The 16,358-nt window shown below is 42.3% G+C and overlaps 1 protein-coding gene across 6 annotated transcripts in view; it reads right to left on the bottom strand.

Moving 5' to 3' along the window:
* The window catches only part of PRKAG2 (protein kinase AMP-activated non-catalytic subunit gamma 2), a 207,442-nt gene that overhangs the window by 61,121 nt on the left and 129,963 nt on the right, over nucleotides 1-16,358 (bottom strand). For all 6 annotated transcript variants that reach the window (XM_071560637.1, XM_071560639.1, XM_071560638.1 and 3 more), the window contains one exon: nucleotides 7,496-7,710. In XM_071560637.1, the coding sequence (XP_071416738.1) occupies nucleotides 7,496-7,710 (215 nt within the window). The remainder of the gene's footprint in view (nucleotides 1-7,495; nucleotides 7,711-16,358) is intronic.

Genomic DNA, 16,358 nt, shown 5'->3' on the forward strand with positions numbered 1-16,358 from the left:
CATGTTTATTTTTCTGCTTGTATCTTATACCACAAAACAGCAATTAGTAACTCTCTGTTCAGAGGTACAAGGAAGATTTCCTACACACTGCAGGTGCCCTGCCTTGTGCAGTTCTCAGTGAAAAAGGAGGATAGATCAAAATGTCAGAAGTCTAAGGTATTGACCTTGCCACTGGCAGTTTACTGAAACATCAAACATGCAAAAAGACTAAATGACTCAATCCCCTCTTGAATTCTGTCCCCTTGCCTTCTTGTGATGCCTTTCTGCCTCCATTACCTTTTCTCTTTTATTCTCTGTTGATTAATTCACAGGTTTACACTTCAGTTTATAAGCCCCATATGGTAGGAGCCTTGTCCTTTGTTAATCATACAATAAGATTATGTGCACCTTGGGCCCTGTACAAATCATTATTGTCTTCCTACAAAAGTCTTCCACATGGCCCCACCCTCAGTTCCAGCTGAAAACTGAGCTGCTGTTGTGAACAAGCTCAAAGAATAAATATTTTGCATTCATTTCACCAGCACAATGGAAACATTTTTCCAAGCTGCTGCCAAGATGGTATCTAGTCCTCTTCTGAGTCAGCAGCCCATGCAGCTGACTTTCAAATGGCCAAACTTGCTTGATTGTAATCTTAAAAGAAAAAAAATCTCAGACACAAGCTGCATTTTTCAAGAGCTGTATTGCTGTTCTCATGCACAAGCAGGTAGTGACACTGTGGAACATGAAAGCTGGGAGAAAGAAGCCAAACAAGAGTGAGTCTTGTTCATGATGTCCCATTTATTTCTGCCAACTTCACCAGTTTATTTCAGGGATTGGGGAATGTTGTGAGCAAGGGAGAAAAGAATACGACTGCTTTATGTAGAAAATTTCCTTCTGGTATCAACCAGCTTTTTACATTTTTAAAGCTCTGTTGGCTATTAAGGACTATCTAAAAATAAAAGACAGACAAAACTGGGTTAAGAGAGATGCAGATGCTGAGGAATTCTAATAGTTCCCTTCCAAAAGCTTTTTTTTTTTTGCTTATTTTTAGCTATATTTTCCCTCTAGTCTGATCCAGAAGCAGGAAAGGTGAAACCAAATAGATTCAAAGCTGTGAATCTCTCCTCCATTCTCATGGAAAGATTTTGGTCTCTAATCCCTACTGCTTTGTGAACAAACAGCCTAGATGGTAAATAATTTTTGTTATCCAAAATTACCCAGATACAGCTGGAAAGAAACTGTCAGTGATCTTACATTAAACTGCAGCTTTCCATTAAATCAGAGTATCCAGTTTCTAATCACTCTAATGGAGTTTACTCTTATGAGAAGTTCTGATCTTTTAGCAAAATAACAGGATGCTTATCAAACTATCAAGTCTAGAATTCTGAAATAAACTGTGTCATGAGAAATCAGTTCAATGGGTAAACCGAGGTTGCCCCTCAAGCACCCTCTTACATCATGTTACTTAACCAAAAGGTATCTATTTATATGGACACACGAGGCCAGATCCTTTGGTTTAGCTTTCTGTACCATGCACAGTGCAGGATTTAGGGTGACAGAAGTAAGTTAGGTTTAAGCCACTAACTCTCTTCAGGATGCAGGGGTCATGATTTCGGTACCAAAGTGTATCTAAAAAAGCCCCAGAGATGCTCTAGTTTTAATTGCCTTAGCTACTTATAGCCTTATGAGAGCTGTCAGAGCAGCTATGAATTGATTGGACTCAGCATTGTGGCTATTCCTCCTTTCCACCTCGCCTTCCTCCTTTTGATCTAGGACTAGGAGGAACAGGAATTATAGGACTTTATGTCATTAAAATAAATTCTCCACTGAGTGAATCCATAGATGGCTGATTAAATTATCTCTGTGGCTGCAGAAAAAGCCACAAGCTGTCACAAACACACATTTCCTTAGGGCAGGAGAAAATCATCTTTATGCAATACAATTTCTCTGCATTGTAAGATTGATTGCACAAATCTGAACACTGCAACCAGAATACAAATATATGAGAAAACCAGTGTTTCGAGTGGTTGTAATCTGACATTTTTATTCTAAAACAAGTAAGTAGCTTTTAAAAATCAACCACTAGAGAAGGGATAGAAAGATGTTTGTTGCATATTTTAAATACTAAAATGGGAGGAAAATACCAAATGTGATACCAAAGATACAACTCATAGGAGAAGGTGAAATGGGAAAACAGAATATTAACAAAATGTGACCTGTAATTAAAAACTAGTGTGAAGTAGCTGAGACTTTCTATTTTTATAATGTTCAGTGAAAGGTCCAAGTGAGTTCACTTGTTTATTTATTCTTTATGTCCCAGTAAATGTCACTATGGACTTTTTAACCAAATTAAGTAATTCTCCTGTTCAGTGGATATACCATGATGTCTCAGGAGACTGAAATCAAATCTGGGAGCTGAAAACATTTTCCCAGTAATCTTTTTCATAATTGTTGCATAGTCGATCCCAAAGTTATTGCTTTACTAGGTTTGCAATTAATTAGTTATATGCCAACTGTTGGACAAATCTATACCATTTTAAAATTAAACACACTTTCACATGGATAGCAACAGTTCCCATAGGGAGAAATGCTTAAACAAGGACAGCTTGTTACAGCCCCTGGGACCTATTAGAAAACACAATCCCCTCCCAGAGGGAATGCTGCTGTTAAGGCACTTAAAAGGAACCTGGACACACCAGCACTGCCAGAGCTTTCACCACTGGTAAATGATGGCCTTTCGGGCTCTGATTTCGGTGATCAGTCACTGTGGTGCAAACCAAAGCTGAGTCACAGCACTGCCCTGGCGCTCCCTCACACTGCCTTCAACCACAGGAATGCTGAAATAAGGAATTCTGGTGCATTTGCAGACTGCATTCCTTTGTTTCCCCAGCCTGCGCTTTTTTCCTGACAACATCAGAATCAAAGAACGCTCCTCTGTTCTCTTCATCAGATTTAAATCTCTATGATCAGCTGGCGGATTACAGAGCTCTGATAGGTGGTGTGGCTTTTTGGAGAGAGCCAAACCCAGGGACCTGCTGCACACATCCTGGTTCCCAGGCTCGGTGCCAGCGCAGGGTGTGATGTAACAGCCTTTCATGCTGAACAAGTTAACAGCCCTGTTTGGGAGTTTACTACATTTTGGCTAAGAAACAGCATGAATAGCCTTGCAGGGAAGTGCTACTGTTTAACAAGCAAGTAGCTGCAAAACAATCTGGTTTCCCTCTTGTATCTAGGACTGGAAGACTCCCAGCTGTACATTATGTCTCTGCTCTCCCATATAGCACAGAAGGGACTGTGTAAAATGAACACAGACCAGTCTCTTTCAGTCCCTCATGTGTGCTCTGTCTGCAGTTTAAAAGGGACTTGCTCAAACAAGATAAGAGTAAGTCTCAGGCTACCTTCTCTCTAATATTTCCTCTTTTTAAGAACATTGTGAGCAATTACTTGGCTTGGAAGTTATTTGGAGCAGAGTGGTTCACTACACAGTCACAGGGAAAGGACTATTTCTAGGCATGTTCTGCCTTTGTCATTTGTGAGCAGAGGAAGAAGCCCCAGCTTTGTTTTTCACCAAAAGAGACCTCAAAGGCAACTCTCCAATCTGGAGCTAGCACCTTCTGGACCTTTCATGTTGGGAAAGGGGAAACCTATAAAGCCAGGAAATGATGTACCACAGCAATGCTTGTGTTTGCAGGAGGCAGGGAATAGTGCTATTTTCACAGTGTCTTACACCAGTGGAAGAAGAAAAGATAAAATGAAAAGGATACAATCACATTGAGCTCAACATACCACATTCCACTTCAAAATATGGGCAAAACGGAGCAAACACTCTCATTAGTGAACATGCAGCCTCTGCACATTCCTTTCATGGTCCGTAATGTCACATTAGAGAAGAGTTACCGTTTACCACTTACTGCCTGAAGGTTACACCATCCAAACAACACCAGGCCAAAGTACAGAGTCATGAACTATATTGTGAAAAATCAAATCGCTCCTTCCCTGTGTAATGCAGCGCATGGTAATCTTTAGGTGTAGCTTTGATCTCTTATCAGCTGAATTTCTCATTATAACCTTCTAACTCCATGGCCAGGAACACCTGCACACCCAGGGCAAAGCCTGCAGGAGCTGCTCAGTGGTGTGGCACAGCCGCAGCACATCCTGCTTTGGGCACCCAGCAGAAGTGCCTCAGTCAGAAATGCAGCACCCAGAGAGTCACTGCCTTTGCAATCAGCACAAGAGGCTGCTCAGCCCCTGGAGATCTGATTCATCCCCTGCAAATGCCTCTCTGGGGGATACAGGGACAGCTACAGCCACTATACTCCCAGCTTAAGCAGCTCAGATATGTTTCTAAAGTTAGGTGGGATAAATCCAGACCTTAGTGATAATCACAGACATCCATTTAGCATGAGATTAATTGCTCAGTTTTGTATACTCTGTTGAGATGATACTCCACGAAGGAGGATCTCCTGCTGCCAGGAACTGTCTCCCACTATTTATCAGAGTCGAAGGCTTAAAAATCAGATCAAAATATACACTGTTGTAAGTGCTAAAACATGAAAGGTTTTGGTCATATCTGCTGGGAAATTAGTATGTTTATTCTTTCCTCTATGCCTTCTCTCTGACTGAACAGATTCAGCCATTCTGCAGCAGAGTTTCAGACATATAAAAAAACAAGTACAGAATCAGCTTCAAATGCAATTAATTATAAAAATGGGGTAAGAATAATTCCAAGTCCTGCTACTGCACCTTCCTGCTCTTCTGGGTTTTTTTAAATAGTAATTCCAGGTCTGGGTCCAAGGGTTCCTCTTTTCTCCTGCAATACTTACAGCAATCATGAATCATTTATAACAGTTCTGGGATCTCGCACATTATCAACACCAGTTAAACAATGTAATGAGTAAATGAGATTTAAGTGACAGAGCCCTGTAGATAAGAGTCCACTTCTCATTTCAGATGCCAGCATAGAAGCTTCCCTATTATTAAACTGGTCATCCAACAATATGGCCATTGTGAGACCATTTATCTTATAATTTATGGTGTGTTTTTAAGATAACTGAATTTGTTATGCCAGCAAATGGTGATGTAAGTAAACAAGAAATTGAGTTTGCCTTCTACAGATTTGTTTATGGCATGTGATTATGAAATCATGTATTTATTAACACATAGCTCAAAATAAATGAAATGTCTGAAACACAGTACTCAAACAGATAATGCTGGAGTACTGCTGTTGCATTTTGTAAAGAAGGACTGCTGGGTCAGTAACTTGCAGGGATCAGAAGACAACAGTCCTGACAGAACACATTTCAGATTCAGGTTCATGCCCTTCTGTAGGAACTTAGAATTCCCCTCTAACAGTTTCTCCTACTGGAAGACCATGGCAAATCTAATCTCTCTCTCTCCAGTCTCTGTTGAAAATTAAACATCCAGAGCTTTGTTCCTCACCGATCTGTGGCTGCTGACATTTATGACCAAGTAAACCAAAAACCTAATGATTCACAGCCCTGTACACTCACGGTTCTCAGATATAAATGAGTACAGAGTGCCAGACAATCAGGTGCTAAACATCTCATGTATTTCAGTACCTTCTAACAGGAGACAATTGAGTCCAACATGCTGAGTTTCCACCCAGACTCTCTCTTGTACAGGTATACAACCACAACCATTCATAAAAACTTGCTAAGAATTCTGTTTCTTTATTCTGGCATCTTCTACTCAACTTCATATTGTCTGAATCAGCAAATAATTAAAAAACAAAATAAACTTTTCAGTCTTTTAGTCAGTGGAATATGCTGATTATGTTCTTTCCTTACTTCTATTCTAACAGGTACAAAAGACTGCTCTGTAGCTGCATAACAGAGATAAACACATTCATATGCAAATAATATGACTGACTAAAACCTACTCAGAATATTTCTGTGTCCTACAAACCTTTGGGTTTCAATAATTATGTATCCCAAGACTATACTGCCATGGAAAGGCAGTGAGTTGGCTGGACAAAATTTACTGCTGGAGTTCCCTAACTATAAATATAGGATTTATTTTAATAATTTAATGATTTACTTTTTCATAGCAGCAGAACAGAAAGTCTGTGATTTTGATTGCTTGTTTAAACTAGAACAACAAAGGTTGGCTACAGGTACAACAGGATGTAGCAAACAATGAATAAAAATGGCCATTAATTATAAGAGCAAAGAGTTATAACCTGTCCATGAAAAAAATTAGGTAGAGAATCAGAGACTTCCTAATCTTTACAGAAAGGGCCCCAAAACAAGGCTTGTGTTTTAAGGGATGTGTATGAATGACGTAAAAGTGGTACCTGAACACTGACGCAGGACCTAAAGGCTTTCAGCATCACAACAGCTGCTGCTGCTGTGGAGGGACTCAACACAGAAGCTGAAAGGTTTTGGGGTTGCTGTGTTCAGATCCTGGGGCAGCTTTCCCACGGGCGAGTGGGAGGAAACTTCCTGCTTTTAAATAAATTGCAGAGCACTGGAACAAAATAGAACTTGCAGTTGTTCAACAGAGAAACTGATCTCATGAACCTTTGTATCCTTCACATTTCTAGATACACAAAAATCCAAAGATTTTATAGTTTGAGGGGAAGAAAAAAGAAGAAAAGGTGGGCAAGAGATGCAGGGTAGTTAACTCTGGTGACAGATCACAGTCTGCTGGTTCCATGGTGCAGAGGAACTGAAACATGCAGTTAATGCAAAGGAATAAACACAAAAAAAGAAAGAAGGGGCAAAAAGGAAGAAGAGAAAGACAGAAAGAAAAGAAGGAGAGAGATGCCTCTGAGGTTCAGGCTGGCCAAGGTAGAGGGGAGGAGGCACAGTGGCTTGTAGTGTGGATCTTGTGGTGGAAAATATCAGAGGCTGGGATTCACATGTTCCCAGGAAATGCTGAGTACATGCATTCCCAGGAACTGAAGAGACTGCTCTTATAAAGACACCTCTGCAATGTGAGGGGCTGGATAAATGCCCTGGTAGTGTTGCCCTTCTTCCTGTACTCTCTGAGCTGGGGCAGGAGGTGTGATGGCAACTGGTGCCATTAGTCACCAGCTGTCCCTGTCATCTCAGGCTCCAGAGGCAGCAGGAACTCAGAACCCCTGAAGCTCATACTGTGAATTTCTTTTTGATATGTTCTTCTTGGCTGCTAACTCTCTCATGAGCTCTTCCTAAGGGAGATAAAAGATAATTATAAAAAAAATATTATCAGTCTCCAAGGTGGCATCTCAGCAGTGTATGCCAGGATCTGTAGCCACTGCAAAACTTGCTTTGAGACTGGTGCAAAAATTAGTTACTATTTGGGTAAATCAGAAGGGAGCTACCACCTTTGGATTCCCAGTGCCCTCTGAGCCACATCCTGGAAAAGCTGCAATAAAAGGCCCACAACACTGTCCTTGTGCTGCTCCAGAGTATGGACACACACTCACTCCAGACCCTCAGTTGGAACACAAGACACGGTTAACACATTTACCAGTACATTTCCCAGTGAAAAACTGGACACATGCTTTACTTACTGGTTTTGAGGTAGCACAGGGAGCTGGTGTCATGATGGGAGGCTTGGCTGCACTTTGAGATGGAGGCAAAGAGAACCTCTGCCCTGTATCTGGAGGTGAAGAACAGTGAATCCGTGTTTCGAGTCTCTCAGGCTCATGCTTATAGGATTCAAGAGGAAACGTGGGCTGCTTGGTCACTTGTGTTGGGGTAGATGGAGAAGAGGAGAGGCCAGAGGCTGTAAACAACAATAATGACCCAAGATCAGTTCAGAGGAAAGGCAGAGAGAAATCTCAGCTTTACAGTGAGCTTTACCTGTGCTTTTTCATCATATTTTGCCAAACTAAGAGTATGGATCTCACCTCCTTGTTTATGAAAGGGAATTGCTCTGCCTTGCCATGAAAATTCTTTTAAATTGGTTGAACTGTCTGATCCACTTTGGGGAGGCACAGAGGCAAGACAAGAGTGCTGGAGGTTTGTGTTGTATTAACATCACATCTGAGTGCTTATTTCTAAAATGATACTCAGCACAGGTATTACTTTTTTGTTATCATTTTCATACTCCTGTGAGTCTCAGGATTACCTTTGTCTCCTGACAAATGGCTCAAGAGCTTTAATGGCAACTTTTTTTTCTTTTTCATTATTTTAACTATCTCAGCCAGCAGTTAGAATAAAATTAGGAGCAGAAGCAAAAAGGAATGGGGCACATTTCCCATGAGCCTCAGTTTGCTTTCTGTAAGGCTCTTGGCATTGCCTTTGTACAAACTAGAATTGTTTTCAGCAGCCTTTGAGGAGAAAGATTAATCACATCTTTTGCCAAAAATCAGTGTCAGCAGCAGACAATTTCTCTTGTGAGCCTCCTGTTTTTACTTGACATGTGCCTCTAACCCAGCTGTATTTTTGGTTACATTCTTAGGGCAGTTCTGAATTGTGATCATGCAGATTTAAGCTATATTTATTACCCATTTAAGAACCAGCAGACATCCACAACCAGTTAGAAAACTCAAGTTCCAACATCTGTGTTTCTTGTTACATCTCTGTGTACGTCAGCAAACAAAGGCTGACTCTCTGCTGGCAGCATAAATCAGGACAGAAACAAGAAAGCTATGACACTGAGCAGGGATACATATTTTTAAGTGGGCTACAAGATCTCTGAATTTGGTTCACTTCTTGTGCTTCCAGAGACTTGTGCTGATGATCAGGCAGTCCATCAGGGACTCAACTTCATCAAAAGGGAGCAGATAAGACAGCATTTAATAAGAATAAAATCCCAAGACAGTCAAATGAGTGTTTGAAAACATGATGATGCTCTTCATGCTCCTTTTCTCACTGTGAGCTTTCAGGGCTTCACCAGAGATTGTTTTCCCATTGAAAAGTTTTGCGTTGGTGTAACTGAGCCTCCACCGGTCCTTCCTTTCAGCCTGGGGTAAAGTGCATTAGTACAGCTCACTTTGTATCTGCTGTCTCTCAGTGTCACATTTTACCTCACAGGAAGCATTTTCAAAGAAAACTTAGTATTGATGGAAAGTGAGAATAAAACTCAGCAATTACTAAGATGCCTGACTTGAAAGACTGGAAATCCAAGAACTCAGGGAGGGATCTATTATTTGAAGAAACTACTACTCCTGACATATCTGGAGAAAGGAATTAACATGGAATATAGATAACTGTTCTTAACTATTATTCTCATTGGAAAACAACCTTTCTTGACAGCTTTTACATAGTAAGAGACAACTTTTTGATGATAGAGTCACTCGACAGGAAACCTGGAAAATAATTAAGCTGTCATGTTTTTTATTAGCAGTGGGTTAGTGGTGCAGAGTACTGCATTTGCTTCTTTCAAAGAAAATCCTAAGTCACATGGATAAATTTTTGCTTCGTTGGAGTCCAAAAGGACCCACCACTCAGTCCCTCTCTTTGGTCCTTTTCCAAAATTGCAGCTGCCCTCTGAGGACTTCATGTCATTTCATAACAAGCTCTGCAGCTCTGCCAGTCAAGCAGCAACAACATAGGCCCAGTGAACACTGGGTGATGTAGGCAGACAGAAATGCTGGCAGATGTGACACACCGTGGGGAGAAGCAAGAATAACCATCCTGGCATTTTGAGTGTCCTCAGCTTCTGATTTCAGTGGGACTGCAGTGTGTGTTCCACCTCCTGAAGGATTAAAAGGACACCAAACTTGCCTGTTCAGTCTTTTGCTTACAGACAAATTTAGATTAACAGTTCTGGGGAAGATGCTCCTTCATGTTTTTAGGGATGTACAAACATTCCCTGAGCAACCAGACCGGAGGCTGAGTTGGATGGGACCTGTAATCGATTCAAATGTAAAACCACCAAAAGGCAGAAAAACACCATTAGATCTTAAAGTCTTGCTGCTGGATCTGTTCACTGTGTGCTAATGTAATCAGCAAGCCCACAAGAACCCTTTCCAGTAATCGAGAGGCTCTGCCAAAAGACCTTTTACCAGACATAAGGAAACCACACACTCAGCAGTTGAACAATGGTCTGCCAAGTGCAGAGGACGTCTGTAGGACACAGGGAGATGTGGATCAAAGCAGATCAAGGAAGTAACATCCCTTACCTCCTATGAAAACTATTGCCACCTCATTGCAGACATGTAACAGCCCAGGCAGGACAGACAGTGTGGTGCCCGTTTATAAGAACATTCAGTAGTGGTGAAGCTCTTTTGGATGCCAGCCTTGGACACTTGGCATGAGCTTTTATGGAGGAAGAGCATCTGTGACTCCACAACACTGAGTCTTAGGACTGTTTGTTTCACCCCGGCCCTTAAAACATGAAGTACTCACTGTGAGGCACACCCTAATGCATGTGAGATTCAATTTGTGACTCAGTTTCTTCACAGAGGTAGAGGAGAAAAGGTAATTATTTTGCAGGTTACTTGATTAAATTTTTGTAGTTAAGTTTTTCAATCCTTTAAAAGCCTAACTCATAGCACTATTGTGGTATCTATGTTATTTACATTTGTACAGTACTGAGATGGAAGGTGTAATCATATAGGAAACATTACATATTTTTCATGATTATTAAACCAAAAGACTTTTGGCTACTGTGATACAGCTCAACACCCTAAACCCTGCAAAGGTCTTTATAAAAGCCAGAAACATAAAAGAATGAAAATCTGTAATGTATCCCCAGACAAAAATCAGTACAGGAGTTACAGAACTTTGCATTAACTTTAGTCCTACTGCGCTGCTGGTGTAAATATATTATCTGTGCATGCAGTAGGTGCCCTGTTCGACTGCAGTACAAGGAACCTAATGAAGAGACAACTTACAGCTCTATCCCATGGCTGAGAGCAGTTCACTGTGGAAAAAGTATATAAAACAATTAAGCAATGAGAACTAGAAAAGTCTAGATTTTTCTATAATGAAGCTGAAATAATTTAGTATGTACATAAGATTTAAGAGAAGAAACAACGTTTGACATTGGCTACAAACTACTGGTTCTGGTAACTACATGACTGAAATGTGGTATTTTCATGTTAAGAAACTAAATAGCTGTTCCTTATTCATAACACAAAAGAAGAATTTTAGGAAAAACAATTAAAAAGAGAGAAAAAAAGTCTAGCAGATCAGTTACTGTGTCACTGCTAACACAAAGTTTTGTCTTTTTGGAATTAGATGATATTTAAGGTCTTTCCCAACCCAAACCATTCAATGATTCTGTGATTCAGTGTTTTCTATTGAGCATCCCTGCCCAGTTTTGAAACAATCCAAGAGTTTTTCTTCGTTCTGATTCATCCTGACATTTCCTTTCTGGGGACAAAACAAGAGCAAATAAAGATGGTAACTTATCTCCTTATCAAGTAAACGTAAGTTCTAACATTTGTAAAATGGAATATGCATATGAATAAGAATTTTCATAAGAATATATGAATACATGTTGCAAATTCGTATTAATGTACAGAATCTTTTTTTCAAATTATAGTATGGCTTTACATGGAATATGCATGTGAGATCCTAACAGAACTAAACAGCACCAGGCTTAGTTTTGAGCAGAATGGGCCTGTGTCCAGTTGCCTTCCCCCTGTGACAGTGACAGCACACAGGGACAGCCCAGAATTCAGTGCCGTGCCTCTCTTTGAGCAGCTGCAGCTGGGATGGAGCTGCACACCCCAGGCTGGATCCAGGAGCCCCTGCTGCTGGACCAGTAGTGCCCACTCCTTGGCCCAAGTCAGCACTGCCTGGTAACCAGTTGGGCACAGACATACAAAAATGATGTCACTCCCCTCACTTGTTTCCCTGGGCATTTGCAACTATTTCTTTTAAATAAAGCCCCTATTTTGCATGGCATTAAGCTCTCCACCTACTTGGGCATTCTGAGCCAAACCAGCCCTCCATGGATACATAACAGGAAAGCAAGGATAAAGTGCTGCTCTGCCATCTGTGTACTCCCAAGGGAAGAAGGGTGGCTGCCCTCCTACGTTTCCTACATTCCCAGGCTGACACCCACAAGGATTTCTGTCACCTGCTTTTCATGCCTGACCCAGCAGGATGCATCTGGTGGTTTCTGGGAGGAAGGATGCTCACAACCCAGTGATTCCTGCCAAGGCCTCCCTTTTTATTATCAACCCTTTTCCTGAAAGCAAAACAGCTGCTACCCCCATGACCTTTTGGAATCACTCGCCCAGGAATGATGCTGCTAGGAATTTCAGGGGGACAGTAACAGAGTTGCCCTCCCCTGTGGCAGGTCCAAAGGACAGAGCCAGCAGCCTGCTCTCAAACTTTACTTTTCCATTTGAAGTTGCTAAAACTGGTGAGAGTTACTGGCCATGAAAATCAAATCAGTTCTGTAGTTTACCTTTTCCTAGGAATCACATTTCGATATTCTCTCATCCTGTACCTGATCAAGCAAATAATAACACTGTTAATATATAAAGCTGTTGCTAAATCAGTTTCCAAAGTTTATATACAGGAATATATACCCATTTACCATCCAGACTAAAAATTTTCAGGAAAAAACCCCACAACAACCCAAAAGGAATTTCCAGTTTCAGTGGCTCCATGTAACACTTTTTGTCTTGATTCCTTCCCAGGACAGCACTGTCCTTTCATTTCCATTCTCAGCTGGCAGTGAAACAGAGAAGGCAGCAGGCTGTGGCTGCTGAATTTTAAGTACTCAGCAGCACAAGTTGAGCTGCTGGTTCATTAAGCTGATTCCCTCTTCATACACAATACTATGTTAATTTTGACACATAAGCAAATTGATGCAAATTATGGGAAATGAGGTTTCATGCCACTTAATATCAGTAAAACTCAGAACCGATCAGCAGGTAAATGGCCACTGGCTGTTCCTATCCAAACAGTACTGTTAATATTGACACTAAATGTTGTAAAATACCTGCTAGCTTAAAAAAAAGGGAAGAAAGCAAGCCTGAAAAGTAAACTGAAGAGTTATTCTACCAAAAAATACCACAGATACTGCCCAGGAAATTTCCTACTGCACTCACACACCACTTCAGGTGCCTCCCACTATGCAAGAACTTCAGCTGCTGCTGCTGAACCCCAGGGCCTGTATCTGTGACTGACAGTGCTTCACCTGTATCATGGCCAGGCCTTCCAGTCCTTCCAAATTCCCTGATTCCACTTGTTTCCAAAACCACATTTCAGACTTTGTTATTAATCAAGAAAAGAGAAAAATACACCTTTTAAGTCATTAAATTATCACATGCTGCCTGAAAATTTCATAGGGAAATGTGTATTTTTGTGATATAAACCTAATTTCTTTATATTAGTTCAAACATAGCAAAGGAAAGCACTCCTTAAGTGGTCTTGGCCACAGAAATACTTGACCCTGAAAGCTCCAACTTTTGCTTTAGAAGCTGTTTCACTTTGTAGAACCAAAGAAAAGAGTCCCATCAGTTTCCAGGACTCTAATTGTGCCTCTTTACGTGCTAGAACAACACTTGTATCTGTGGAATCTGCAATGTAACACCTTTTCCTCATAAAACTGAGAAAATCACGAGCTGAAGAGTTTAATCAGTAAAGTTTTGAGAATTGTCCTTCTTTCTGAAGATCTCAAGGTCCCTTTATGAGGAAAGGCTGATCAGGAGAAACCGTTCCCCAATGCTGTATCCTTTAAAGGGCTTACTGCAGATCTCTCCTGCACTGATGATTAGACAGAGGATTTTCCACCTTGCCCAGAACCATACATTGGTTATCTTATGTGTGTTAAATGTACTTGTCAAATCTGGAAAGGTTTAACACGTTATGTCAGCTCACAAAGCAGTAAGCATACGGGATCCAAACACAGGGAGCAGAGACCAGAAATGCTGGTGTCCAACACCCCTCCCAATGGGCTTTTACTAGTTCTCATTGGCAGGCAGGTTCCAGCCTGGCTTCTAAGTCCTAATTTTCTGCCAATGCTCCTCCTTTGTCTTGCAAATACAGGAGAGAATACCACAGGCAAATAATTCATAGCAAAGCAAAGGAGATCACCCACAAGCCCGAAGGCAAAGAATGGCTTTTTTGAGACAGCCAAATGCACATTCCAGAGCTGTTCGACAGCCTGACAGGTGATGAATGAAGAGGTTGAGGTATTCACCGAGTAACTGCCTGGGCCAGGCATGAACAATTAGCTTAATTATACTGAGAGACTCAGCACCAAGACTTTACCAGACACCATATGGCTGTGGCCAGGACGTGGTGTCAGAAACACAGACAACGTGTCCCTTGCCAGCATGAGTGCCAGTGACAGGAGCAGGGTATTGACAGTGATCCTCCGCAGGGAACAGCCTGATGGGGAAACATCCTGTAGGACCAGGAGAAGCAGGAGGAGGAGATTTGGACACACATCTGTACACCTGTCAGCAAGGAATGCTTCACCCTCCTGTGCATCCACCACCCACAGAGCACAGGGCCAAGAAGTTTGTACATACCAACCTTTCACTTTCCTGGCACTGACAACACAGCAAGAGGAGGTTAGGAGGGCCACCTCCCTAAGGGCTCCTGCTCCACGCAGACCCAGGGCTGCCCGGGGGTGGGATGTGCCATCCCACAGCCGCTGCCCGGGGATGGGTTGTGCCATCCCACAGCCGCTGCCCGGGGATAGGATGTGCCATCCCACAGCCGCTGCCCGGGGATGGGATGTGCCATCCCACAGCTGCTGCCTGAGGTTGGGATGTGCCATCCCAAAGCCACTGCTGGGCCAGAGCAAAAGCTAACTGTGCAGCACTCTGATACTCATCTGAAAAGTCACTGCAACGAAAATCAATCAATCCTCTTCAATCAAACTGTTCTGGAGAGACACATGACATCTGTGCAGACCCCGAGTTTCTGATCCAAACCAGATGACTAACGAGCATAAGCCAATCCATGCCAATAAGCCACGTGCAGCAGCTGGCCCTTATCAGTGTGCTGAACGGCAAGTCTCCCCTGACTTCCAGCCCCGTGTCAGCGCAGGGAGCCAGGCACTGCCCCGCATCACATGGCAGAGACTCGCAGGGTCACTGGTCTGACCGCTGGTCACAGCCGGCTGCTGGGAGAAACAATGCCTACAGCAGGACAACTTTATTTACTTAATACACCACCCGGCATTTAAACTTGCACGGAGTACTTTGTGTTCAGAGCCTTTAATGAAGTAACTTTTGTTTTCTATTTTAGCAAAGAGGCTGGCTGCTAAGGCGAGAATTTAACAGCTCTTTCCACATCAACCTCACTTGTCCTATCCAGACTTTCTTGGCTGTTTTGAACCAAACTGAGCTAAATGCTCCCCTGCCATTACATAAAGCCGCAAATTGCCTGTCTTTGGAGACACTTCGGTGGCCAGCACTGTCGGTATCTCCATCACCCTCCCCTCTGTAGTGGCTGCTGGAACTGCTTCCTGCCTCTCTCCCTGGTTTTGCACAGCAGAGTTTCCAAACCATCGCCTGCATTATCGTGGCTCGTATTCTGCTCCTGGTAGCACCCACTGAGTGCCGCCTGCCTCACAGGGGGAAAGCAGAGCACCACCCTGGCCTGAAGGCTTTGCACTTTGACAGGAAAAGGAAAGGAAAAGGGAGGAAAATTAAGGGAGGGGGAAGGTGGAAGAAGGGATGCTGTATGCACAACACATAAAGACAAGTTTGGAAGTAATCACTTGCTTGTTCTGATGCCTAATTTCACACTTGGGGATTTCATACTTAATCATTACACTAAATGTCAGCTTTTGAAAAGCGGCTTGCTTGGGAGGTTGCAGAAAAGGGTAAGTTGTTGCTTTGTCTATGATTTATGATACTCTCAGCCAGTGTAAATTTTAAAAAATGAGGTAATTGAGGCAAAGATTTGCTTAGTTTGCTTGCACTAAAACAATGCCTTAACCATGTACTTTTTCTTTGTAATGTACTAAAGCAGAGGAACACATCATGGAAACTGAAGGAAAAAACTCCCAATCTTTTACAAATATGTCATTAGAGGTGCAAGTTAATGAAAGGAACAGTCTAAATCTGAGCCTGCAGAACCCCACTGACATCCCTGCGGGTGATTTCGTGTGCACAGTACATGTACTCGCTGAGTAACCGAGAGACAGAACATTAATGTACATAAAGAGCAGTTGGGTATCTGTTTGCAGTATGACAGCCCCAGGGCTGGTGTCAGGGGAAGGTGCACTGTTCTGCTGCACACAGCCACAGGCTGTGCTGGGACTGTGACACTTCCCAAGGCTGGGAACTTCACGGTATAAGGCTGAGAGAGCAGAGGCTTCAGGACTCGGGTCCTGGGACCTGTTCTCTATTTAATTTATCAGTTTATATTAGCCTGTTTCCTACTCTGGCAATGAACAGTATAGCTCCAGAGGTGCCAGCAATGGCACCGCAGTTCCAGCTGGATTGCAGGTCTCACAGCACGGTTTACTTTTGTTTATTTTATGCAGTGCTTACAGGGGAACTG

The sequence above is a fragment of the Pithys albifrons genome, chromosome 7, assembly GCF_047495875.1.
Source record: "Pithys albifrons albifrons isolate INPA30051 chromosome 7, PitAlb_v1, whole genome shotgun sequence".
Taxonomy (NCBI): domain Eukaryota; kingdom Metazoa; phylum Chordata; class Aves; order Passeriformes; family Thamnophilidae; genus Pithys; species Pithys albifrons.